General features: G+C 63.6%; 1 protein-coding gene across 2 annotated transcripts in view; it reads right to left on the minus strand.

Annotated features, from left to right (window-relative positions):
- The window catches only part of LOC140411593 (uncharacterized), a 72,556-nt gene extending 47,616 nt beyond the window's left edge, over nucleotides 1-24,940 (minus strand). The window contains exons 1-3 of one of the 2 annotated variants that reach the window (XM_072500660.1): nucleotides 24,786-24,940; nucleotides 19,591-19,863; nucleotides 17,201-17,236 (exon numbers count right to left, since the gene is read on the minus strand). In XM_072500660.1, the coding sequence (XP_072356761.1) occupies nucleotides 17,201-17,236; nucleotides 19,591-19,621 (67 nt within the window). In that variant the 5' untranslated portion in view covers nucleotides 19,622-19,863; nucleotides 24,786-24,940. The remainder of the gene's footprint in view (nucleotides 1-17,200; nucleotides 17,237-19,590; nucleotides 19,864-24,785) is intronic. The other variant, XM_072500661.1, reaches the window with a different exon arrangement.
- Nucleotides 24,941-25,936: the final 996 nt, after the last annotated feature.

Raw genomic sequence — 25,936 nt, forward strand, 5'->3', positions numbered from 1 at the left:
GGAGGCCCCATTCAGCCCCTTCTCCAGCCTGTTACACAGGAACAGGAGGAGGCCCCATTCAGCCCCTTCTCCAGCCCGTTACACAGGAACAGGAGGAGGCCCCATTCAGCCCCTTCTCCAGCCTGTTACACAGGAACAGGAGGAGGCCCCATTCAGCCCCTTCTCCAGCCCGTTACACAGGAACAGGAGGAGGCCCCATTCAGCCCCTTCTCCAGGCCGTTACACAGGAACAGGAGGAGGCCCCTTTCAGCCCCTTCTCCAGCCCGTTACACAGGAACAGGAGGAGGCCCCATTCAGCCCCTTCTCCAGCCTGTTACACAGGAACAGGAGGAGGCCCCATTCAGCGCCTTCTCCAGCCCGTTACACAGGAACAGGAGGAGGCCCCATTCAGCCCCTTCTCCAGCCTGTTACACAGGAACAGGAGGAGGCCCCATTCAGCCCCTTCTCCAGCCCGTTACACAGGAACAGGAGGAGGCCCCATTCAGCACCTTCTCCAGCCCGTTACACAGGAACAGGAGGCGGCCCCATTCAGCCCCTTCTCCAGCCTGTTACACAGGAACAGGAGGTGGCCCCATTCAGCCCTTTCTCCAGCCTGTTACACAGGAACAGGAGGCCCCATTCAGCCCCTTCTCCAGCCCTTTACACAGGAACAGAAGGAGGCCCCATTCAGCCCCTTCTCCAGCCTGTTACACAGGAACAGGAGGAGGCCCCATTCAGCCCCTTCTCCAGCCTGTTACACAGGAACAGGAGGAGGCCCCATTCAGCCCCTTCTCCAGCCCGTTACACAGGAAAAGGAGGAGTTCCCATTCAGGCCCTTCTCCAGCCTGTTACACAGGAAGAGGAGGGGGCCCTATTCAGCCCCTTCTCCAGCCCGTTATACAGGAAAAGGAGGAGTTCCCATTCAGCCCCTTCTCCAGCCCGTTACACAGGAAAAGGAGGAGTTCCCATTCAGCCCCTTCTCCAGCCTGTTATATAGGAACAGGAGGAGGCCCCATTCAGCCCCTTCTCCAGCCCGTTACACAGGAACAGGAGGAGGCCCCATTCAGCCCCTTCTCCAGCCCGTTACACAGGAACAGGAGGAGGCCTATTCAGCCCCTTCTCCAGGATAACGCTCCCGGCGAGCTCGCTCCGTGCAGGATAACGCTCCCGGCGAGCTCGCTCCGTGCAGGATAACGCTCCCGGCGAGCTCGCTCCGTGCAGGATAACGCTCCCGGCGGGCTCGCTCCGTGCAGGATAACGCTCCCGGCGAGCTCGCTCCGTGCAGGATAACGGGGCCGGCGAGATCGCTCCGTGCAGGATAACACTCCCGGCGAGCTCGCTCCGTGCAGGATAACGCTCCCGGCGAGCTCGCTCCGTGCAGGATAACGCTCCCGGCGAGCTATCTCCGTGCAGGATAACGCTCCCGGCGAGCTCGCTCCGTGCAGGATAACGCTCCCGGCGAGATCGCTCCGTGCAGGATAACGCTCCCCGCGAGCTCGCTCCGTGCAGGATAACGCTCCCGGCGAGCTCGCTCCGTGCAGGATAACGCTCCCGGCGAGCTCGCTCCGTGCAGGATAACGCTCCCGGCGAGCTCGCTCCGTGCAGGATAACGCTCCCGGCGAGCTCGCTCCGTGCAGTATAACGCTCCCGGCGAGCTCGCTCCGTGCAGGATAACGATACCGGCGAGCTCGCTCCGTGCAGGATAACGCGCCCGGCGAGATCGCTCCGTGCAGGATAACGCTCCCGGGGAGCTCGCTCCGTGCAGGATAACACTCCCGGCGAGCTCGCTCCGTGCAGGATAACGCTCCCGGCGAGCTCGCTCCGTGCAGGATAACGCTCCCGGCGAGCTCGCTCCGTGCAGGATAACGCTCCCGGCGAGATCGCTCCGTGCAGGATAACACTCCCGGCGAGCTCGCTCCGTGCAGGATAACGCTCCCGGCGAGCTCGCTCCGTTCAGGATAACGCTCACGGCGAGCTCGCTCCGTGCAGGATAACGCTCCCGGCGAGCTCGCTCCGTGCAGGATAACGCTCCCGGCGAGCTCGCTCCGTGCAGGATAACGCTCCCGGCGAGCTCGCTCCGTGCAGGATAACGCTCCCGGCGAGCTCGCTCCGTGCAGTATAACGCTCCCGGCGAGCTCGCTCCGTGCAGGATAACGCTCCCGGCGAGCTCGCTCCGTGCAGGATAACGCTCCCGGCGAGCTCGCTCCGTGCAGGATAACGCTCCCGGCGAGCTCGCTCCGTGCAGGATAACGCTCCCGGCGAGCTCGCTCCGTGCAGGATAACGCTCCCGGCGAGCACGCTCCGTGCAGGATAACGCTCCCGGCGAGCTCGCTCCGTGCAGGATAACGCTCCCGGCGAGCTCGCTCCGTGCAGGATAACGCTCCCGGCGAGCTCGCTCCGTGCAGAATAACGCTCCCGGCGAGCTCGCTCCGTGCAGGATAACGCTCCCGGCGAGCTCGCTCCGTGCAGGATAACGCTCCCGGCGAGCTCGCTCCGTGCAGGATAACGCTCCCGGCGAGCTCGCTCCGTGCAGGATAACGGGGCCGGCGAGCTCGCTCTGTGCAGGATAACGCTCCCGGCGAGCTCGCTCCGTGCAGGATAACGGGGCCGGCGAGCTCGCTCCGTGCAGGATAACGGGGCCGGCGAGCTCGCTCCTTGCAGGATAACGCTCCCGGCGAGCTCGCTCCGTGCAGGATAACGCTCCCGGCGAGCTCGCTCCGTGCAGGATAACGCTCCCGGCGAGCTCGCTCCGTGCAGGATAACGGGGCCGGCGAGCTCGCTCTGTGCAGGATAACGCTCCCGGCGAGCTCGCTCCGTGCAGGATAACGCTCCCGGCGAGCTCGCTCCGTGCAGGATAACGCTCCCGGCGAGCTCGCTCCGTGCAGGATAACGGGGCCGGCGAGCTCGCTCCGTGCAGGATAACGCTCCCGGCGAGCTCGCTCCGTGCAGGATAACGCTCCCGGCGAGCTCGCTCCGTGCAGGATAACGCTCCCGGCGAGCTCGCTCCATGCAGGATAACGCTCCCGGCGAGCTCGCTCCGTGCAGGATAACGCTCCCGGCGAGCTCGCTCCGTGCAGGATAACGCTCCCGGCGAGCTCGCTCCGTGCAGGATAACGGTCCCGGCGAGCTCGCTCTGTGCAGGATAACGCTCCCGGGGAGCTCGCTCCGTGCAGGATAACGCTCCCGGCGAGCTCGCTCCGTGCAGGATAACGCTCCCGGCGAGCTCGCTCCGTGCAGGATAACGCTACCGGCGAGCTCGCTCCGTGCAGGATAACGCTCCCGGCGAGCTCGCTCCGTGCAGGATAACGGGGCCGGCGAGCTCGCTCCGTGCAGGATAACGCTCCCGGCGAGCTCGCTCCGTGCAGGATAACGGGGCCGGCGAGCTCGCTCCGTGCAGTATAACGGGGCCGGCGAGCTCGCTCCGTGCAGGATAACTCTCCCGGCGAGCTCGCTCCGAGCAGGATAACGCTCCCGGCGAGCTCGCTCCGTGCAGGATAACTCTCCCGGCGAGCTCGCTCCGTGCAGGATAACGCTCCCGGCGAGCTCGCTCCGTGCAGGATAACGCTCCCGGCGAGCTCGCTCCGTGCAGGATAACGCTCCCGGCGAGCTCGCTCCGTGCAGGATAACGCTCCCGGCGAGCTCGCTCCGTGCAGCATAACGCTACCGGCGAGCTCGCTCCGTGCAGGATAACGCTCCCGGCGAGCTCGCTCCGTGCAGGATAACGCTCCCGGCGAGCTCGCTCCGTGCAGGATAACGCTCCCGGCGAGCTCGCTCCGTGCAGGATAACGGGGCCGGGGAGCTCGCTCCGTGCAGGATAACGCTCCCGGCGAGCTCGCTCCGTGCAGGATAACGCTCCCGGCGAGCTCGCTCCGTTCAGGATAACGCTCCCCGCGAGCTCGCTCCGTGCAGGATAACGCTCCCGGCGAGCTCGCTCCGTGCAGCATAACGCTCCCGGCGAGCTCGCTCTGTGCAGGATAACGCTCCCGGCGAGCTCGCTCCGTGCAGGATAACGCTCCCGGCGAGCTCGCTCCGTTCAGGATAACGCTCCCCGCGAGCTCGCTCCGTGCAGGATAACGCTCCCGGCGAGCTCGCTCCGTGCAGGATAACGCTCCCGGCGAGCTCGCTCCGTGCAGGATAACGCTCCCGGCGAGCTCGCTCCGTGCAGGATAACGCTCCCGGCGAGCTCGCTCCGTGCAGGATAACGCTCCCGGCGAGCTCGCTCCGTGCAGGATAACGCTCCCGGCGAGCTCGCTCCGTGCAGGATAACGCTCCCGGCGAGCTCGCTCCGTGCAGGATAACGCTCCCGGCGAGCTCGCTCCGTGCAGGATAACGGGGCCGGCGAGCTCGCTCCGTGCAGGATAACGCTCACGGCGAGCTCGCTCCGTGCAGGATAACTCTCCCGGCGAGCTCGCTCCGTGCAGGATAACGCACCCGGCGAGCTCACTCCGTGCAGGATAACGCTCCCAGCGAGCTCGCTCCGTGCAGAATAACGCTCCCGGCGAGCTCGCTCCGTGCAGGATAACACTCCCGGCGAGCTCGCTCCGTGCAGGATAACGCTCCCGGCGAGCTCGCTCCGTGCAGGATAACGCTCCCGGCGAGCTCGCTCCGTGCAGGATAACGCTCCCGGCGAGCTCACTCCGTGCAGGATAACGCTCCAGGCGAGCTCGCTCCGTGCAGGATAACGCACCCGGCGAGCTCGCTCCGTGCAGGATAACGCTCCCGGCGAGCTCGCTCCGTGCAGGATAACGCTCCCGGCGAGCTCGCTCCGTGCAGGATAACGCTCCCAGCGAGCTCGCTCCGTGCAGGATAACGCTCCCGGCGAGCTCGCTCCGTGCACGATAACGCTCCCGGCGAGCTCGCTCCGTGCAGGATAACGCTCCCGGCGAGCTCGCTCCGTGCAGGATAACGCTCCCGGCGAGCACGCTCCGTGCAGGATAACGCTCCCGGCGAGCTCGCTCCGTGCAGGATAACGCTCCCGGCGAGCTCGCTCCGTGCAGGATAACGGGGCCGGCGAGCTCGATCTGTGCAGGATAACGCTCCCGGCGAGCTCGCTCCGTGCAGGATAACGGGGCCGGCGAGCTCGCTCTGTGCAGGATAACGCTCCCGGCGAGCTCGCTCCGTGCAGGATAACGCTCCCGGCGAGCTCGCTCCGTGCAGGATAACGCTCCCGGCGAGCTCGCTCCGTGCAGGATAACGCTCCCGGCGAGCTCGCTCCGTGCAGGATAACGGGGCCGGCGAGCTCGCTCCGTGCAGGATAACGCTCCCGGCGAGCTCGCTCCGTGCAGGATAACGCTCCCGGCGAGCTCGCTCCGTGCAGGATAACGCTCCCGGCGAGCTCGCTCCGTGCAGGATAACGGGGCCGGCGAGCTCGCTCTGTGCAGGATAACGCTCCCGGCGAGCTCGCTCCGTGCAGGATAACGCTCCCGGCGAGCTCGCTCCGTGCAGGATAACGCTCCCGGCGAGCTCGCTCCGTGCAGGATAACGCTCCCGGCGAGCTCGCTCCGTGCAGGATAACGGGGCCGGCGAGCTCGCTCCGTGCAGGATAACGCTCCCGGCGAGCTCGCTCCGTGCAGGATAACGGGGCCGGCGAGCTCGCTCCGTGCAGGATAACGCTCCCGGCGAGCTCGCTCCGTGCAGGATAACGCTCCCGGCGAGCTCGCTCCGTGCAGGATAACGCTCCCGGCGAGCTCGCTCCGTGCAGGATAACGGGCCGGCGAGCTCGCTCCGTGCAGGATAACGCTCCCGGCGAGCTCGCTCCGTGCAGGATAACGCTCCCGGCGAGCTCGCTCCGTGCAGGATAACGCTCCCGGCGAGCTCGCTCCGTGCAGGATAACGCTCCCGGCGAGCTCGCTCCGTGCAGGATAACGCTCCCGGCGAGCTCGCTCCGTGCAGGATAACGGGGCCGGCGAGCTCGCTCCGTGCAGGATAACGCTCCCGGCGAGCTCGCTCCGTGCAGGATAACGGGGCCGGCGAGCTCGCTCCGTGCAGGATAACGCTCCCGGCGAGCTCGCTCCGTGCAGGATAACGCTCCCGGCGAGCTCGCTCCGTGCAGGATAACGCTCCCGGCGAGCTCGCTCCGTGCAGCATAACGCTCCCTGCGAGCTCGCTCCGTGCAGGATAACGCTCCCGGCGAGCTCGCTCCGTGCAGGATAACGCTCCCGGCGAGCTCGCTCCGTGCAGCATAACGCTCCCGGCGAGCTCGCTCCGTGCAGGATAACGGGGCCGGCGAGCTCGCTCCGTGCAGGATAACGCTCCCGGCGAGCTCGCTCCGTGCAGGATAACGCTCCCGGCGAGCTCGCTCCGTGCAGGATAACGCTCCCGGCGAGCTCGCTCCGTGCAGGATAACGCTCCCTGCGAGCTCGCTCCGTGCAGGATAACGGGCCGGCGAGCTCGCTCCGTGCAGGATAACGCTCCCGGCGAGGTCGCTCCGTGCAGGATAACGCTCCCGGCGAGCTCGCTCCGTGCAGGATAACGCTCCCGGCAAGCTCGCTCCGTGCAGGATAACGGGGCCGGCGAGCACGCTCCGTGCAGGATAACGCTCCCGGCGAGCACGCTCCGTGCAGGATAACGCTCCCGGCGAGCTCGCTCCGTGCAGGATAACGCTCCCGGCGAGCTATCTCCGTGCAGGATAACGCTCCCGGCGAGCTCGCTCCCTGCAGGATAACGCTCCCGGCGAGCTCGCTCCGTGCAGGATAACGCTCCCGGCGAGCTCGCTCCGTGCAGGATAACGCTCCCGGCAAGCTCGCTCTGTGCAGGATAACGCTCCCGGCTAGCTCGCTCTGTGCAGGATAACGCTCCCGGCAAGCTCGCTCCGTGCAGGATAACGGGGCCGGCGAGCTCGCTCCGTGCAGAATAACGCTCCCGGCGAGCTCGCTCCGTGCAGGATAACGCTCCCGGCGAGCTCGCTCCGTGCAGGATAACGCTCCCGGCGAGCTCGCTCCGTGCAGGATAACGCTCCCGGCGAGCTCGCTCCGTGCAGGATAACGGGGCCGGCGAGCTCGCTCCGTGCAGGATAATGCTCCCGGCGAGCTCGCTCCGTGCAGGATAACGCTCCCGGCGAGCTCGCTCCGTGCAGGATAACGCTCCCGGCGAGCTCGCTCCCTGCAGGATAACGGGGCCGGCGAGCTCGCTCCGTGCAGGATAACGCTCCCGGCGAGCTCGCTCCGTGCAGGATAACGCTCCCCGGCGAGCTCGCTCCGTGCAGGATAACGGGGCCGGCGAGCTCGCTCCGTGCAGGATAACGCTCCCGGCGAGCTCGCTCCGTGCAGGATAACGCTCCCGGCGAGCTCGCTCCGTGCAGGATAACGCTCCCGGCGAGCTCGCTCCCTGCAGGATAACGGGGCCGGCGAGCTCGCTCCGTGCAGGATAACGCTCCCGGCGAGCTCGCTCCGTGCAGGATAACGCTCCCGGCGAGCTCGCTCCCTGCAGGATAACGGGGCCGGCGAGCTCGCTCCGTGCAGGATAACGCTCCCGGCGAGCTCGCTCCGTGCAGGATAACGCTCCCGGCGAGCTCGCTCTGTGCAGGATAACGCTCCCTGCGAGCTCGCTCCGTGCAGGATAACGCTCCCGGCGAGCTCGCTCCGTGCAGGATAACGCTCCCGGCGAGCTCGCTCCCTGCAGGATAACGGGGCCGGCGAGCTCGCTCCGTGCAGGATAACGCTCCCGGCGAGCTCGCTCCGTGCAGGATAACGCTCCCGGCGAGCTCGCTCCCTGCAGGATAACGGGGCCGGCGAGCTCGCTCCGTGCAGGATAACGCTCCCGGCGAGCTCGCTCCGTGCAGGATAACGCTCCCGGCGAGCTCGCTCCGTGCAGGATAACGGGGCCGGCGAGCTCGCTCCGTGCAGGATAACGCTCCCGGCGAACTCGCTCCGTGCAGGATAACGCTCCCGACAAGCTCGCTCCGTGCAGGATAACGGGGCCGTCGAGCTCGCTCCGTGCAGGTTAACGGGGCCGGCGAGCTCGCTCCGTGGAGGATAACGGGGCCGGCGAGCTCGCTCCGTGCAGGATAACGCTCCCGGCGAGCTCGCTCCGTGCAGCATAACGCTCCCGGCGAGCTCGCTCCGTGCAGGATAACGCTCCCGTCGAGCTCGCTCCGTGCAGGATAACGCTCCCGGCGAGCTCGCTCCGTGCAGGATAACGCTCCTGGCGAGCTCGCTCCGTGCAGGATAACGCTCCCGGCGAGCTCGCTCCGTGCAGGATAACGCTCCCGGCGAGCTCGCTCCGTGGAGGATAACGGGGCCGGCGAGCTCGCTCCGTGCAGGATAACGCTCCCGGCGAGCTCGCTCCGTGCAGGATAACGCTCCCGGCGAGCTCGCTCCGTGCAGGATAACGCTCCCGGCGAGCTCGCTCCGTGCAGGATAACGGGGCCGGCGAGCTCGCTCCGTGCAGGATAACGCTCCCGGCGAGCTCGCTCCGTGCAGGATAACGCTCCCGGCTAGCTCGCTCTGTGCAGGATAACGCTCCCGGCGAGCTCGCTCCGTGCAGGATAACGGGGCCGGCGAGCTCGCTCCGTGCAGGATAACGGGGCCGGCGAGCTCGCTCCGTGCAGGATAACGCTCCCGGCGAGCTCGCTCCGTGCAGGATAACGCTCCCGGCGAGCTCGCTCCGTGCAGGATAACGCTCCCGGCGAGCTCGCTCCGTGCAGGATAACGCTCCCGGCTAGCTCGCTCTGTGCAGGATAACGCTCCCGGCGAGCTCGCTCCGTGCAGGATAACGCTCCCGGCGAGCTCGCTCCGTGCAGGATAACGCCCCCGGCGACCTCGCCCCGTGCAGGATAACGCTCCCGGCGAGCTCGCTCCGTGCAGGATAACGCGCCCGGCGAGCTCGCTCCGTGCAGGATAACGGGGCCGGCGAGCTCGCTCCGTGCAGGATAACGCTCCCGGCGAGCTCGCTCCGTGCAGGATAACGCTCCCGGCGAGCTCGCTCCGTGCAGGATAACGCTCCCGGCGAGCTCGCTCCGTGCAGGATAACGGGCCGGCGAGCTCGCTCCGTGCAGGATAACGGGGCCGGCGAGCTCGCTCCGTGCAGGATAACGCTCCCGGCGAGCTCGCTCCGTGCAGGATAACGCTCCCGGCGAGCTCGCTCCGTGCAGTATAACGCTCCCGGCGAGCTCGCTCCGTGCAGGATAACGCTCCCGGCGAGCTCGCTCCGTGCAGGATAACGCTCCCGGCGAGCTCGCTCCGTGCAGGATAATGCTCCCGGCGAGCTCGCTCCGTGCAGGATAACGCTCCCGGCGAGCTCGCTCCGTGCAGGATAACGGGCCGGCGAGCTCGCTCCGTGCAGGATAACGCTCCCGGGGAGCTCGCTCCGTGCAGGATAACCCTCCCGGCGAGCTCGCTCCATGCAGCATAACGCTCCCGGCGAGCTCGCTCCGTGCAGGATAACGGGGCCGGCGAGCTCGCTCCGTGCAGGATAACGCTCCCGGGGAGCTCGCTCCGTGCAGGATAACCCTCCCGGCGAGCTCGCTCCATGCAGCATAACGCTCCCGGCGAGATCGCTCCGTGCAGGATAACGCTCCCGGCGAGCTCGCTCCGTGCAGGATAACGCTCCCGGCGAGCTATCTCCGTGCAGGATAACGCTCCCGGCGAGCTCGCTCCGTGCAGGATAACGGGGCCGGCGAGCTCGCTCCGTGCAGGATAACTCTCCCGGCGAGCTCGCTCCGTGCAGGATAACTCTCCCGGCGAGCTCGTTCCGTGCAGGACGTGAGACCGCCCGCTCGGCTGGACGTGGAGGGGCCGCAGTGAGACCGCCTGCTCGGCTGGACGTGGAGGGGCCGCAGTGAGACCGCCTGCTCGGCTGGACGTGGAGGGGCCGCAGTGAGACCGCCTGCTCGGCTGGACGTGGAGGGGCCGCAGTGAGACCGCCCGCTCGGCTGGACGTGGCCGCAGTGAGACCGCCCGCTCGGCTGGACGTGGCCGCAGTGAGACCGCCTGCTCGGCTGGACGTGGAGGGGCCGCAGTGAGACCGCCCGCTCGGCTGGACGTGGAGGGGCCGCAGTGAGACCGCCTGCTCGGCTGGACGTGGAGGGGCCGCAGTGAGACCGCCCGCTTGGCTGGACGTGGCCGCAGTGAGACCGCCTGCTCGGCTGGACGTGGCCACAGTGAGACCGCCCGCTCGGCTGGACGTGGAGGGGCCGCAGTGAGACCGCCCGCTCGGCTGGACGTGGCCGCAGTCAGACCGCCCGCTCGGCTGGACGTGGCCGCAGTGAGACCGCCCGCTCGGCTGGACGTGGCCGCAGTCAGACCGCCCGCTCGGCTGGACGTGGCCGCAGTGAGACCGCCCGCTCGGCTGGACGTGGCCGCAGTCAGACCGCCCGCTCGGCTGGACGTGGCCGCAGTGAGACCGCCCGCTCGGCTGGACGTGGCCGCAGTGAGACCGCCCGCTCGGCTGGACGTGGCCGCAGTGAGACCGCCTGCTCGGCTGGACGTGGAGGGGCCGCAGTGAGACCGCCCGCTCGGCTGGACGTGGCCGTAGTGAGACCGCCCGCTCGGCTGGACGTGGCCGCAGTGAGACCGCCTGCTCGGCTGGACGTGGAGGGGCCGCAGTGAGACCGCCCGCTCGGCTGGACGTGGCCGTAGTGAGACCGCCCGCTCGGCTGGACGTGGCCACAGTGAGACCGCCCGCTCGGCTGGACGTGGAGGGGCCGCAGTGAGACCGCCCGCTCGGCTGGACGTGGCCGTAGTGAGACCGCCCGCTCGGCTGGACGTGGAGGGGCCGCAGTGAGACCGCCCGCTCGGCTGGACGTGGAGGGGCCGCAGTGAGACCGCCTGCTCGGCTGGACGTGGAGGGGCCGCAGTGAGACCGCCTGCTCGGCTGGACGTGGAGGGGCCGCAGTGAGACCGCCTGCTCGGCTGGACGTGGAGGGGCCGCAGTGAGACCGCCCGCTCGGCTGGACGTGGCCGCAGTGAGACCGCCCGCTCGGCTGGACGTGGCCGCAGTGAGACCGCCTGCTTGGCTGGACGTGGAGGGGCCGCAGTGAGACCGCCCGCTCGGCTGGACGTGGAGGGGCCGCAGTGAGACCGCCTGCTCGGCTGGACGTGGAGGGGCCGCAGTGAGACCGCCCGCTTGGCTGGACGTGGCCGCAGTGAGACCGCCTGCTCGGCTGGACGTGGCCACAGTGAGACCGCCCGCTCGGCTGGACGTGGAGGGGCCGCAGTGAGACCGCCCGCTCGGCTGGACGTGGCCGCAGTCAGACCGCCCGCTCGGCTGGACGTGGCCGCAGTGAGACCGCCCGCTCGGCTGGACGTGGCCGCAGTCAGACCGCCCGCTCGGCTGGACGTGGCCGCAGTGAGACCGCCCGCTCGGCTGGACGTGGCCGCAGTCAGACCGCCCGCTCGGCTGGACGTGGCCGCAGTGAGACCGCCCGCTCGGCTGGACGTGGCCGCAGTGAGACCGCCCGCTCGGCTGGACGTGGCCGCAGTGAGACCGCCTGCTCGGCTGGACGTGGAGGGGCCGCAGTGAGACCGCCCGCTCGGCTGGACGTGGCCGTAGTGAGACCGCCCGCTCGGCTGGACGTGGCCGCAGTGAGACCGCCTGCTCGGCTGGACGTGGAGGGGCCGCAGTGAGACCGCCCGCTCGGCTGGACGTGGCCGTAGTGAGACCGCCCGCTCGGCTGGACGTGGCCACAGTGAGACCGCCCGCTCGGCTGGACGTGGAGGGGCCGCAGTGAGACCGCCCGCTCGGCTGGACGTGGCCGTAGTGAGACCGCCCGCTCGGCTGGACGTGGAGGGGCCGCAGTGAGACCGCCTGCTCGGCTGGACGTGGAGGGGCCGTAGTGAGACCGCCCGCTCGGCTGGACGTGGAGGGGCCGCAGTGAGACCGCGTGCCCGGCTGGACGTGGCCGCAGTGAGACCGCCCGCTCGGCTGGACGTGGCCGCAGTGAGACCGCCCGCTCGGCTGGACGTGGAGGGGCCGCAGTGAGACCGCCCGCTCGGCTGGACGTGGCCGCAGTGAGACCGCCTGCTCGGCTGGACGTGGCCGCAGTGAGACTGCCCGCTCGGCTGGACGTGGCCGCAGTGAGACCGCCTGCTCGGCTGGACGTGGAGGGGCCGCAGTGAGACCGCCTGCTCGGCTGGACGTGGCCGCAGTGAGACCGCCCGCTCGGCTGGACGTGGCCGCAGTGAGACCGCCCGCTCGGCTGGACGTGGCCGCAGTGAGACCGCCTGCTCGGCTGGACGTGGCCGCAGTGAGACCGCCTGCTCGGCTGGATGTGGAGGGGCCGCAGTGAGACCGCCCGCTCGGCTGGACGTGGAGGGGCCGCAGTGAGACCGCCTGCTCGGCTGGACGTGGCCGCAGTGAGACCGCCTGCTCGGCTGGACGTGGAGGGGCCGCAGTGAGACCGCCTGCTCGGCTGGACGTGGACGTGGCCGCAGTGAGACCGCCCGCTCGGCTGGACGTGGCCGCAGTGAGACCGCCTGCTCGGCTGGACGTGGAGGGGCCGCAGTGAGACCGCCCGCTCGGCTGGACGTGGAGGGGCCGCAGTGAGACCGCCCGCTCGGCTGGACGTGGCCGCAGTGAGACCGCCTGCTCGGCTGGACGTGGAGGGGCCGCAGTGAGACCGCCCGCTCGGCTGGACGTGGCCGCAGTGAGACCGCCTGCTCGGCTGGACGTGGAGGGGCCGCAGTGAGACCGCCTGCTCGGCTGGACGTGGCCGCAGTGAGACCGCCTGCTCGGCTGGACGTGGAGGGGCCGCAGTGAGACCGCCCGCTCGGCTGGACGTGGCCGCAGTGAGACCGCCTGCTCGGCTGGACGTGGAGGGGCCGCAGTGAGACCGCCTGCTCGGCTGGACGTGGCCGCAGTGAGACCGCCTGCTCGGCTGGACGTGGAGGGGCCGCAGTGAGACCGCCCGCTCGGCTGGACGTGGAGGGGCCGCAGTGAGACCGCCCGCTCGGCTGGACGTGGCCGCAGTGAGACCGCCCGCTCGGCTGGACGTGGCCGTAGTGAGACCGCCTGCTCGGCTGGACGTGGAGGGGCCGCAGTGAGACCGCCCGCTCGGCTGGACGTGGAGGGGCCGCAGTGAGACCGCCCGCTCGGCTGGACGTGGAGGGGCCGCAGTGAGACCGCCTGCTCGGCTGGACGTGGCCACAGTGAGACCGCCTGCTCGGCTGGACTTGGCCGCAGTGAGACCGCCTGCTCGGCTGGACGTGGAGGGGCCGCAGTGAGACCGCCCGCTCGGCTGGACGTGGCCGCAGTGAGACCGCCCGCTCGGCTGGACGTGGCCGCAGTGAGACCGCCCGCTCGGCTGGACGTGGCCGCAGTGAGACCGCCCGCTCGGCTGGACGTGGAGGGGCCGCAGTGAGACCGCCTGCTCGGCTGGACGTGGAGGGGCCGCAGTGAGACTGCCCGCTCGGCTGGACGTGGCCGCAGTGAGACCGCCCGCTCGGCTGGACGTGGCCGCAGTGAGACCGCCCGCTCGGCTGGACGTGGCCGCAGTGAGACCGCCTGCTCGGCTGGACGTGGCCGCAGTGAGACCGCCCGCTCGGCTGGACGTGGCCGCAGTGAGACCGCCCGCTCGGCTGGACGTGGTCGCAGTGAGACCGCCTGCTCGGCTGGACGTGGCCGCAGTGAGACCGCCTGCTCGGCTGGACGTGGAGGGGCCGCAGTGAGACCGCCCGCTCGGCTGGACGTGGCCGCAGTGAGACCGCCTGCTCGGCTGGACGTGGCCACAGTGAGACCGCCTGCTCGGCTGGACGTGGAGGGGTCGCAGTCAGACCGCCCGCTCGGCTGAACGTGGCCGCAGTGAGACCGCCCGCTCGGCTGGACGTGGCCGCAGTGAGACCGCCCGCTCGGCTGGACGTGGCCGCAGTGAGACCGCCCGCTCGGCTGGACGTGGCCGCAGTGAGACCGCCTGCTCGGCTGGACGTGGCCGCAGTGAGACCGCCTGCTCGGCTGGACGTGGAGGGGCCGCAGTGAGACCGCCCGCTCGGCTGGACGTGGAGGGGCCGCAGTGAGACCGCCCGCTCGGCTGGACGTGGCCGTAGTGAGACCGCCCGCTCGGCTGGACGTGGAGGGGCCACAGTGAGACCGCCTGCTCGGCTGGACGTGGCAGTAGTGAGACCGCCTGCTCGGCTGGACATGGAGGGGCCGCAGTGAGACCGCCCGCTCGGCTGGACGTGGAGGGGCCGCAGTGAGACCGCGTGCTCGGCTGGACGTGGCCGCAGTGAGACCGCCCGCTCGGCTGGACGTGGCCGTAGTGAGACCGCCTGCTCGGCTGGACGTGGAGGGGCCGCAGTGAGACCGCCCGCTCGGCTGGACGTGGCCGTAGTGAGACCGCCCGCTCGGCTGGACGTGGAGGGGCCGCAGTGAGACCGCCCGCTCGGCTGGACGTGGCCGCAGTGAGCCCGCCTGCTCGGCTGGACGTGGCCGTAGTGAGACCGCCCGCTCGGCTGGACGTGGAGGGGCCGCAGTGAGACCGCCTGCTCGGCTGGACGTGGCCGCAGTGAGACCGCCCGCTCGGCTGGACGTGGAGGGGCCGCAGTGAGACCGCGTGCCCGGCTGGACGTGGCCGCAGTGAGACCGCCCGCTCGGCTGGACGTGGCCGCAGTGAGACCGCCTGCTCGGCTGGACGTGGAGGGGCCGCAGTGAGACCGCCCGCTCGGCTGGACGTGGAGGGGCCGCAGTGAGACCGCGTGCCCGGCTGGACGTGGCCGCAGTGAGACCGCCCGCTCGGCTGGACGTGGCCGCAGTGAGACCGCCTGCTCGGCTGGACGTGGAGGGGCCGCAGTGAGACCGCCCGCTCGGCTGGACGTGGAGGGGCCGCAGTGAGACCGCCCGCTCGGCTGGACGTGGCCGCAGTGAGACCGCCTGCTCGGCTGGACGTGGAGGGGCCGCAGTGAGACCGCCCGCTCGGCTGGACGTGGAGGGGCCGCAGTGAGACCGCCCGCTCGGCTGGACGTGGGCCGCAGTGAGACCGCCCGCTCGGCTGGACGTGGCCGCAGTGAGACCGCCTGCTCGGCTGGACGTGGCCGCAGTGAGGACCGCCTGCTCGGCTGGACGTGGCCGTAGTGAGACCGCCCGCTCGGCTGGACGTGGAGGGGCCGCAGTGAGACCGCCTGCTCGGCTGGACGTGGCCGCAGTGAGACCGCCTGCTCGGCTGGACGTGGAGGGGCCGCAGTGAGACCGCCCGCTCGGCTGGACGTGGAGGGGCCGCAGTGAGACCGCCTGCTCGGCTGGACGTGGCCGCAGTGAGACCGCCTGCTCGGCTGGACGTGGCCGCAGTGAGACCGCCTGCTCGGCTGGACGTGGCCGCAGTGAGACCGCCTGCTCGGCTGGACGTGGCCGCAGTGAGACCGCCTGCTCGGCTGGACGTGGCCGCAGTGAGATCGCCTGCTCGGCTGGACGTGGAGGGGCCGCAGTGAGACCGCCCGCTCGGCTGGACGTGGCCGCAGTGAGACCGCCTGCTCGGCTGGACGTGGCCGCAGTGAGACCGCCTGCTCGGCTGGACGTGGCCGCAGTGAGACCGCCTGCTCGGCTGGACGTGGCCGCAGTGAGACCGCCTGCTTGGCTGGACGTGGAGGGGCCGCAGTGAGACCGCCTGCTCGGCTGGACGTGGAGGGGCCGCAGTGAGACCGCCCGCTCGGCTGGACGTGGCCGCAGTGAGACCGCCTGCTCGGCTGGACGTGGCCGCAGTGAGACCGCCTGCTCGGCTGGACGTGGCCGCAGTGAGACCGCCTGCTCGGCTGGACGTGGCCGCAGTGAGACCGCCTGCTCGGCTGGACGTGGAGGGGCCGCAGTGAGACCGCCCGCTCGGCTGGACGTGGCCGCAGTGAGACCGCCTGCTCGGCTGGACGTGGCCGCAGTGAGACCGCCTGCTCGGCTGGACGTGGAGGGGCCGCAGTGAGACCGCCCGCTCGGCTGGACGTGGCCGTAGTGAGACCGCCCGCTCGGCTGGACGTGGCCGCAGTGAGACCGCCCGCTCGGCTGGACGTGGCCGCAGTGAGACCGCCTGCTCGGCTGGACGTGGAGGGGCCGCAGTGAGACCGCCTGCTCGGCTGGACGTGGAGGGGCCGCAGTGAGACCGCCCCGCTCGGCTGGACGTGGCCGTAGTGAGACCGCCCGCTCGGCTGGACGTGGCCGCAGTGAGACCGCCCGTCCGGCTGGACGTGGCCGTAGTGAGACCGCCCGCTCGGCTGGACGTGGCCGCAGTGAGACCGCCCGCTCGGCTGGACGTGGCCGCAGTGAGACCGCCTGCTCGGCTGGACGTGGAGGGGCCGCAGTGAGACCGCCCGCTCGGCTGGACATGGCCGCAGTGAGACCACCTGCTCGGCTGGACGTGGCCGCAGTGAGACCGCCTGCTCGGCTGGACGTGGAGGGGCCGCAGTGAGACCGCCTGCTCGGCTGGACGTGGAGGGGCCGCAGTGAGACCGCCTGCTCGGCTGGACGTGGAGGGGCCGCAGTGAGACCGCCTGCTCGGCTGGACGTGGCCGTAGTGAGACCGCCTGCTCGGCTGGACGTGGAGGGGCCGCAGTGAGACCGCCCGCTCGGCTGGACGTGGCCGTAGTGAGACCGCCTGCTCGGCTGGACGTGGCCGTAGTGAGACCGCCTGCTCGGCTGGACGTGGAGGGGCCGCAGTGAGACCGCCCGCTCGGCTGGACGTGGAGGGGCCGCAGTGAGACCGCCCGCTCGGCTGGACGTGGCCGTAGTGAGACCGCCTGCTCGGCTGGACGTGGCCACAGTGAGACCGCCCGCTCGGCTGGACGTGGAGGGGCCGCAGTGAGACCGCCTGCTCGGCTGGACGTGGAGGGGCCACAGTGAGACCGCCCGCTCGGCTGGACGTGGAGGGGCCGCAGTGAGACCGCCCGCTCGGCTGGACGTGGAGGGGCCGCAGTGAGACCGCCCGCTCGGCTGGACGTGGCCGTAGTGAGACCGCCTGCTCGGCTGGACGTGGCCGCAGTGAGACCGCCCGCTCGGCTGGACGTGGCCGTAGTGAGACCGCCCGCTCGGCTGGACGTGGCCGTAGTGAGACCGCCCGCTCGGCTGGACGTGGCCGCAGTGAGACCGCCTGCTCGGCTGGACGTGGAGGGGCCGCAGTGAGACCGCCCGCTCGGCTGGACGTGGCCGTAGTGAGACCGCCCGCTCGGCTGGACGTGGCCGTAGTGAGACCGCCTGCTCGGCTGGACGTGGCCGCAGTGAGACCACCTGCTCGGCTGGACGTGGCCGTAGTGAGACCGCCCGCTCGGCTGGACGTGGCCGTAGTGAGACTATGGTCGATCCAGACACTCACCTTCCGGATCCTGGACACTCACTAACCCGACAGGCACTGAAAACAAAACAAAGACAAACGTCAAATGCAAATACCTCGGCCGCAGTTTCCTGTTGCCAGGGCGGGGGGGGGGGGGGGGGGGGGGGCGGGGGGGGGGAACTGGGGCGGGGGGGCTGCCGATTCCCGGAGGCGCGTTAAACCGTACGGAGCGACATCGGCTCTGCATCCCGACATCATTGGGCAGGATTTCAGTCTTCAGCAGGGGTAGGGGAGTGTGGGGTGGGGGCGGGGGGGGGGGGGGGGGGTGGGGGGGGGGGCGGGGGGGGCGGGGGGGGCAGGGGGGGAACTGGGGGGGGGGGGTCTGGAAACGCAGCCACAGACATTAGGGCAGATGATGTAGCTGGTTCATGGGGGCACTCGTCGAATGCAATTCCACGTCTACCTTTACCGTTGATGGGGGGGGGGGGCTCGCTTGGCCAGGTGGTCTTCAATGATTTAGCTGCAGGTGTGACCCGGCGCGACAAACCGGCACAATAACCAGGCCCCTGCTGTCAGCTCACGCTTCTCTCCAATGTTGTTAAATGCAGACTGCATTTGCAGCAATAGGAAGGAAAAAATTCCCATTTATACACAACCCTCTACGGGAGAAGTGGTCGGGAACTCGGCCAGTTGGGGAAGATCATTGGGCGGGGGGGGGGGGGGGCTCAGGCAATGTCCAGAGGCCTTCGATACGGCGTGTGGCGTAGTCCCCGGGTACTGTGCTTCAGAAGGGGTGGAGTATCGTAAAAGCAGCGCCCCCCCCCCCCCAATTTGGTCGTAAACTTTGATTCTCCGACCGATCGCCGAACGCGATTTCGGCGCAATGGCCTCAAGAATCCAGCACTCTGTCTCTCTCCATCTCTCACTCTGTCTCTCTGTCTCTCTCACTGCCTCTCTCTGTCTCTCTCCCTCTCCCTCTCTCCCTCTCTCCATCTCTCTCTCTGTCTCTCTGTCTCTCTCACTGCCTCTCTCTGTCTCTCTCCCTCTCTCCCTCTCTCCATCTCTCTCTCTGTCTCTCTGTCTCTCTCACTGCCTCTCTCTGTATCTCTCCCTCTCCCTTTCTGTCTCTCTCCATCTCTCACTCTGTCTCTGTCTCTCTCACTGCCTCTCTCTGTCTCTCTCCCTCTCCCTCTCTCCCTCTCTCCATCTCTCTCTCTGTCTCTCTGTCTCTCTCACTGCCTCTCTCTGTATCTCTCCCTCTCCCTTTCTGTCTCTCTCCATCTCTCTCTCTGTCTCTCTGTCTCTCTCACTGCCTCTCTCGGTCTCTCTCCCTCTCCCTTTCTGTCTCTCTCCATCTCTCTCTCTGTCTCTCTGTCTCTCTCACTGCCTCTCTCGGTCTCTCTCCCTCTCCCTTTCTGTCTCTCTCCATCTCTCACTCTGTCTCTCTGTCTCTCCCTCTGTCTCTATCTGTCTCTCTCCATCTCTCACTCTGTCTCTCTGTCTCTCTCACTGCCTCTCTCTGTCTCTCTCCCTCTCCCTTTCTGTCTCCCTCCATCTCTCACTCTGTCTCTCTGTCTCTCTCTCTCTGTCTCTCTCCCTCTCCCTCTCTGTCTCTCTCCATCTCTCACTCTGTCTCTCTGTCTCTCTCACTGCCTCTCTCGGTCTCTCTCCCTCTCCCTTTCTGTCTCTCTCCATCTCTCACTCTGTCTCTCTGTCTCTCCCTCTGTCTCTCTCTGTCTCGCTCCCTCTCCCTCTCTCCCTCTCTCCATCTCTCGCTCTGTCTCTCTGTCTCTCCCTCTGTCTCTCCATCTCTCACTCTGTCTCTCTGTCTCTCCCTCTGTCTCTCTGTCTCTCCCTCTGTCTCTCTCCATCTCTCACTCTGTCTCTCTGTCTCTCTCACTGCCTCTCTCTGTCTCTCTGTCTCTATGTCACTCACTCACTCTTTAATCCCCTCTCCATCATTCTGTCTCCCTCTCTCTCTCTCTGTCTCCCTCTCTGTATATCTCTCTTTGGCTTTCTCTATGTTTCTCTCGGACTATATATCTCTCAGTCTCTTCTGTTCCTTTCTCGCTCACTCTCTATGTCTCTCTCCATCTCTCTCACTGTCTCTCCCTCACTGTCTCTGTTTCTGTCTCACACTCTGGGGCCCAACACTCCTTCCTCCATCGGACACAACATTGAACCGCCCATCATTCTGGTTTGGCACAGGGCTAAATCGCTGGCTTTGAAAGCAGACCAAGGCAGGCCAGCAGAATGGTTCAATTCCCGTACCAGCCTCCCTGAACAGGCGCCGGAATGTGGCGACTAGGGGCTTTTCACAGTAACTTCATTTGAAGCCTACTTGCGACAATAAGCGATTTTCATTTCATTTCTGTACCTCACATGAGCCAATTATCAGGCACGAGTCAATCTGCAGAAATACGGATACTTACTGGACACGATGAGCAGGAATATGAGAGCCATTTTGAGGGGGAGCCAGGCCACTCTCAAGAGGCGGAAACTACCCCGAAGGAGACTTTTCTACCACGGGACGAATCCGGACGTAAACATAACATGAGCCTAATGCGATGATCCCAGCTGTCGTGGAAACTGGACAAGTCCAGTCACAGAGTGAAACCTGACTCGATCGATCCGAACGTGGTTTTATTTTTCAGATTCCGTGGAGGTCAGTCGCTAACTACATTCGCAAGAGTCTGATTGGGAAACTGTAACATAAACAACAAGGACAACATGAAGCAGAATGACCTGATATTAAAAGTTTGATAAAAGTAAGTACAAACAGAACAAAATAATTCCAACTTGCTCTCCCACTCTTACCCCAGCAGTATCCTTGCAGACACAAAACCCCAGTGAAGATTTACCACAAACCCAACTCGAAGGCCTGGTTTGGCTCAATTTCAAACATATTTTCATGCCATGGCGCGACCAATTACACTCGAGACAAAATGATTTCATAACTGAGGCTTTAATCGACTAGAACTTGTTCCCAGCAGCTTCGGTACAGAAAGTGGAGGCTGCTGGGGCGGCACCGGTTCTTATACTCCGCCTGTCAGGGCGGAGCTACGTATCAACAGCCAATGGTAAACTCCTAGGTTTAACCAATGGTCATCAGCCTCTTAGGTACCGCAATCCTTGATAATACAACACCATGGATTTCTGAAATTTAAGAGGCGTTTTTCCGTGTAGATTTCTCTCCCTGAGACACAGAAACACACCACACTAAACTCACTACTCCATTAAAATCAGAGCAAATGTCTGGCTTCACTAATCCCAGTTCCCCAGTAGACACACAGGAATTCTTAGTTGAGGGACTATACCTTCCAACGACCCCCTCCCCTGCAGAAATTACACACAGAAATCTCCAAATGAAACTAAATTAATTGACCTCAAAGCTATACACAACTTGGTTAGACCTAAACTCAGAGCACTGTGCACAGTTCATGTCTCCATATCCCTCGGCTAGACCACACTGGGAGCACTGTGCTCAGTTCCGGTCTCCATATCCCTCGGTGAGACCACACTGGGAGCACTGTGCACAGTTCCGGTCTCCATATCCCTCAGTTAGGCCACACTGGGAGCACTGTGCACAGTTCCGGTCTCCGTATCCCACGGTTAGACCACACTGGGAGCACTGTGCACAGTTCCGGTCTCCATATCCCTCAGTTAGACCACACTGGGAGCACTGTGCACAGTTCCGGTCACCATATCCCTCGGCTAGACCACATTGGGAGCACTGTGCACAGTTCCGGTCTCCATATCCCTCAGTTAGACCACACTGGGAGCACTGTGCACAGTTCCGGTCCCCATATCCCTCAGTTAGACCCACACTGGGAGCACTGTGCATAGTTCCGGTTCCTGTATCCCTCAGTTATACCACACTGGGAGCACTGTGCACAGGTCTGGTCTCCATATCCCTCGGTTAGACCACACTGGGAGCACTGTGCACTGTTCCAGTCTCGGTATCCCTCTGTTAGACCACACTGGGAGCACTGTGCACAGTTCCAGTCTCCGTATCCCTCGGTTAGACCACACTGGGAGCACTGTGCACAGTTCCAGTCTCCGTATCGCTCGGTTACACCACACTGGGAGCACTGTGCACAGCTCCAGTCTCCGTATCGCTCGGTTACACCACACTGGGAGCACTGTGCACAGCTCCAGTCTCCGTATCGCTCGGTTACACCACACTGGGAGCACTGTGCACAGCTCCAGTCTCCGTATCGCTCGGTTACACCACACTGGGAGCACTGTGCACAGCTCCAGTCTCCGTATCACTCGGTTACACCACACTGGGAGCACTGTGCACAGTTCCAGTCTCCGTATCCCTCGGTTACACCACACTGGGAGCACTGTGCACAGTTCCAGTCTCCGTATCGCTCGGTTACACCACACTGGGAGCACTGTGCACAGTTCCAGTCTCGGTATCCCTCGGTTACACCACACTGGGAGCACTGTGCACAGTTCCGGTCTCTGTATCCCTCAGTTACACCACACTGGGAGCACTGTGCACAGTTCCAGTCTCCGTATCACTCGGTTACACCACACTGGGAGCACTGTGCACAGTTCCAGTCTCCGTATCCCTCGGTTACACCACACTGGGAGCACTGTGCACAGTTCCAGTCTCCGTATCGCTCGGTTACACCACACTGGGAGCACTGTGCACAGTTCCGGTCTCCGTATCCCTCGGTTACACCACACTGGGAGCACTGTGCACAGTTCCAGTCTCCGTATCGCTCGGTTACACCACACTGGGAGCACTGTGCACAGTTCCAGTCTCGGTATCCCTCAGTTACACCACACTGGGAGCACTGTGCACAGTTCCAGTCTCGGTATCCCTCAGTTACACCACACTGGGAGCACTGTGCACAGGTCTGGTCTCCAGTTTCTCCCTCGCTCCTTACCTCTGAACCTCCCGATCACTTTCAATCCTCATTTTAATGATCAAATACCTGACTGTGCCTTCAAACCTATCCATCTCTGTAACACCCCCAGGTCCCCGACAACTTTCATCCTCCTGTTCAAATGCCATAGTGTCTCCTCACTCCGTCACTTTCCAGCCCACTATCACCCCTCAATTCTCCGGGATCTCTGCACTCCTCCGATTCTCGTGTCACGAGGAACCCCCGATTTCCTTCGCTCTGTCATTGCTGTCAGCTGCCTGCGGACGGTCTGAACTCTGGGCATTATTCCCTCACCCTCTCTGTCTCTCTCTTTGTTTTTTTCTTTGTCTCTGTCTCTCTGTCTCTGTCTCACTCTGTCCCTCTCGCTCTCTCTCTCTCTCTCTCTGTCTCTCTCTCTCTGTCCCTCTCGCTCTCTGTCTCTCTCTCTCTCTGTCTCGCTCTCTGTCTCTCTCTCCCTGTCTCAGTCTCTCTCTCTGTCTCTCTCTCTGTCTCTCTCTCTCTCTGTCTCTCTCTCTCTGTCTCTCTCTCTCTGTCTCTCTCAGTCCGTCTTTCGTTGCCTGTCTCCCTCTGTCTCTCTCTTTGTTTTTTTCTTTGTCTCTCACTCTCTTTCCGTCTCTCTCTCTCTCACTGTCTCTGTCTCTCACTGTCTCTCTCTCTCTCTCTCTGCCTCTTCTCTCTCTGTCTCTCTCTCTCTCTCTGCCTCTCTCACTCTCTGTCTCTCTTCTTTTCTGTCAGGAGATTGAGAGAGACAGAGAAAAACGCAAAGAGAGACCACGGAGAGAGCGCAACAGAGAGTGTGTCAGAGAGAGAGACAGATAAAAAGAGACAGAGGGAGAGAGAGAGACAGAGAGAGACAGAAAGAGAGGGACAGAGAGAGAGACAGACAGAGAGAGACAGAGAGAGAGAGACAGAGAGAGAGAGACAGAGATTTAGAGAGACTGATAGAGAAAGCCAGTCAGATAGAGAGAGACAGAGTCAGAGACACAGAGAAAGAGAGAGCGACAGAGAGAGACAGAGAGTTATGGGCAGAGAAAAAGAGCGAGACAGAGATAGATAGAGTGAGACAGAGAGATAGAGACAGTGAGAGATGAAGAGACAGAGAAGGATTTAGAGAGAGAGAGACAGTGTGAGGCAGAGAGAGAGAGAGAGACAGAGACAGAGAGAGAGAGACACAAAAAAAACACCAAAAGAGACGTAGAGAGAGTGCAGAGAATGAGGAATTGAACAAACGAATGTGATATAAAATAGCTAGTTCAGATATTAGTTACAGTAATGCAGATGTGGACCAGTCTGATAGTGCTGAGTTCACAAAGGACAAAGGGATTCAGAAAGCATGGCAAGGAGGGGGAAAAGGATGCTGGGTAACAAGAGGCCCAGGGTTAAGGAATGAGAAATGAGCCAATTAGGATGTATGGCCAGGTCAGGAGGGGTATAGGATGACCTATGGGAATCAGTGTGAAACTTGATGCCATTTGAATGAGGTTTGCAGAGATTTCTTTGTCTCCGATCTCACTCGGTTCTGGAGCTCCAGGAGACCGCTTGCGTGTTCTGGATCTCTGTGGAGTGAGTCAGACTTGCAAGTTGGTTAAAAATAAATAATACTACGCCTACAAATCCATCAGAGTTTTATTGAGGGCAGACTGACGGGTAAAAATTCAATATTGTCAAGAGCATGACATAGAATTAGACAAGGAGAGAGTGAGATAGATGGAGAGGGAGACAGAGAGAGAGAGAGAGACAGAGAGAGAGACAGAAAGAGAAAGTGACAGAGAGAGAGTGACAGACAGAGCGAGTTAGATGGAGCGATTGAGAGACAGGTAGATAGCGCTTGAGAGTGACACAAACAGAGAGACAGAGAGAAAGAGAGAGAGAGAGCGAGGGAGTGACAGCAAGAGACAGATTGACAGATAGAGAGAGAGAGGCACAGAAAGAGAGAGCGAGTTAGAGGGAGCGATAGAGAAACAGTCAGGTAGTGAGAGAGAGACAGAGATAGACACACTTTGCCCCTCTGTCTCTCTTTCTCACTCGATCTATCTCTGTCTGATACTTTTTCTCTGCCCATCTCTCTTTTTCTCTCCATCTCTATCCGTCTGTCTCTCCCAGTGTCTGTCTCTCTCTGTCCCTCACTCTCTCTTTGTCTCTCTCTCTATCTGACTAGCTTTCTCTATCAGTCTCTCTAAACCTCACTCTCTCGCTCTGTATCTCTCTTTTTCTTTCACTCTCTCTCCCTCTTTGTCGCTCTCTTTCGCTCTCTGGCTCTCTGCCTCTCCGTCGCTCCCTCAAACTCGCGCTCTCTGTCACTTTCTCTTTCTATGTCCCTCTGTCTCTCTCTCTCTCTGTCTTTGTGTCTCTTTCTCTGTCTCTGTGTCTCTCTCTGTCTCCCTCTCTGTCTGTCTCACTCTCTCTTTGTATCATTCTCTCTTTGTCACATGCTGTCGCACTCTCAATGCGCATTTCTCTTTGTGTTTTTCTCTGTCTCCCTCTCTCTCTGTCTCTCCGTCTCTCTCTCTCTGTCTCTTCATCTCTCACTGTCTCTGTCTCCCTCTGTCTCTCTTTTTCACTCTAGCTATCTCTGCCCAGCCCTGTCTCTCTCTCTGTCTGCCCACGGTGCCTGTCTCTCTCTCTCTGTCTCTCTTTCTCTGTCTCTCTGTCTCTTTCTTTGTCTCCTTCTCCCTGAGCCTCTCTCTGTCTCCTTTCACACCTCGCTCTTCCGTCGAGCTATTTCTCACCTCTTCCCAGACTTCTTCACATTTCTGCTGCCAAGCCCTTGTCCACATCACGGGCAGTCACGTGGCGGCCCATTGGGATGTTGTGCTGCTACTGTCGGTGCTATACAAATGCAGCTCCCTGCTGTTCAGGGACAGGCAGTCAGGGAGAGAGTGAGCAGTCACATTGGTAAAGAGTCACAGAGGCTCAAAGTCCTGTGCAAGTTACCGCGATCTGTGATAAAGAAGCCTGTTTACCCAGATCATTCAGTCAGTGTCCACAGTTCATGGGACAAGAAACTTTCGTCTCTGGTCAGTAACCTCGAGAGTATTTCCCTCTCACACACAATCAGTTACCCAGACTAAATAATCAAAACTGGAACTGAACGTGAGCACGAGGCAGGTGACTACCACGCAGGCAGAATACAGGCCAGATAGGAGCAGGAGAAAACATTTGGGCCATCGAGTCTGCTACCCCATTCAATACAATCATGGCTGATCTGATCGTAACCTCGATGCTGTGACATTATGTGAAATGTTCAGAATACAAAGGGTTAATGTCATATCATAATTAGCCACTAGATGGGGCTGGATGCAGAACTATATAAAGCACTGTCTCACAGACTTCTGGGAGAGGGCTGGACAGGGGAGAATAGGTGTAGTGACAGAGACCAGAGTACAGTTATAGAGAAATTGTACAGACTCGTGTTAGTAGAGTGTAGATTGTTGATTCTTAGATTATTGTTTACTCTAGGAGTTAGTGGTCAAACTTAATATCAGCAGCATAAATAAATATTTGCTTTGTTAATGAACTTAGCTTCTGTGATCTTTGTGAACACTACGACATCCATCCCGATAACAAGAATCACAAAGAACACGACATGGTACCAGGAGTGCGTTCCTAAAAATAAGCAGTGAGTTTAAAAAGTGTTTAGCTTCTAAGACGAAAAGAAGAGCAATCACGCCTCTACACAGATATTGAGACAGCACCAGGCTACTGATTGTAAGATGGAAGGCCTGAAAAATCCAGAACATTTCAGGACGACCGGTAAACTCAGACTGAACTGGAAAAATGTCAAACATCAATTTGCAGTTTTTCTATCAGCCTCCGCGTTAGAATCAGGTCCTGATCGTCGAGAAGTTACGCTCCTCCTCAATGTGGCAGGAAGGCAAGC

The sequence above is a fragment of the Scyliorhinus torazame genome, chromosome 4 (assembly GCF_047496885.1).
Source record: "Scyliorhinus torazame isolate Kashiwa2021f chromosome 4, sScyTor2.1, whole genome shotgun sequence".
Taxonomy (NCBI): Eukaryota; Metazoa; Chordata; class Chondrichthyes; order Carcharhiniformes; family Scyliorhinidae; genus Scyliorhinus; species Scyliorhinus torazame.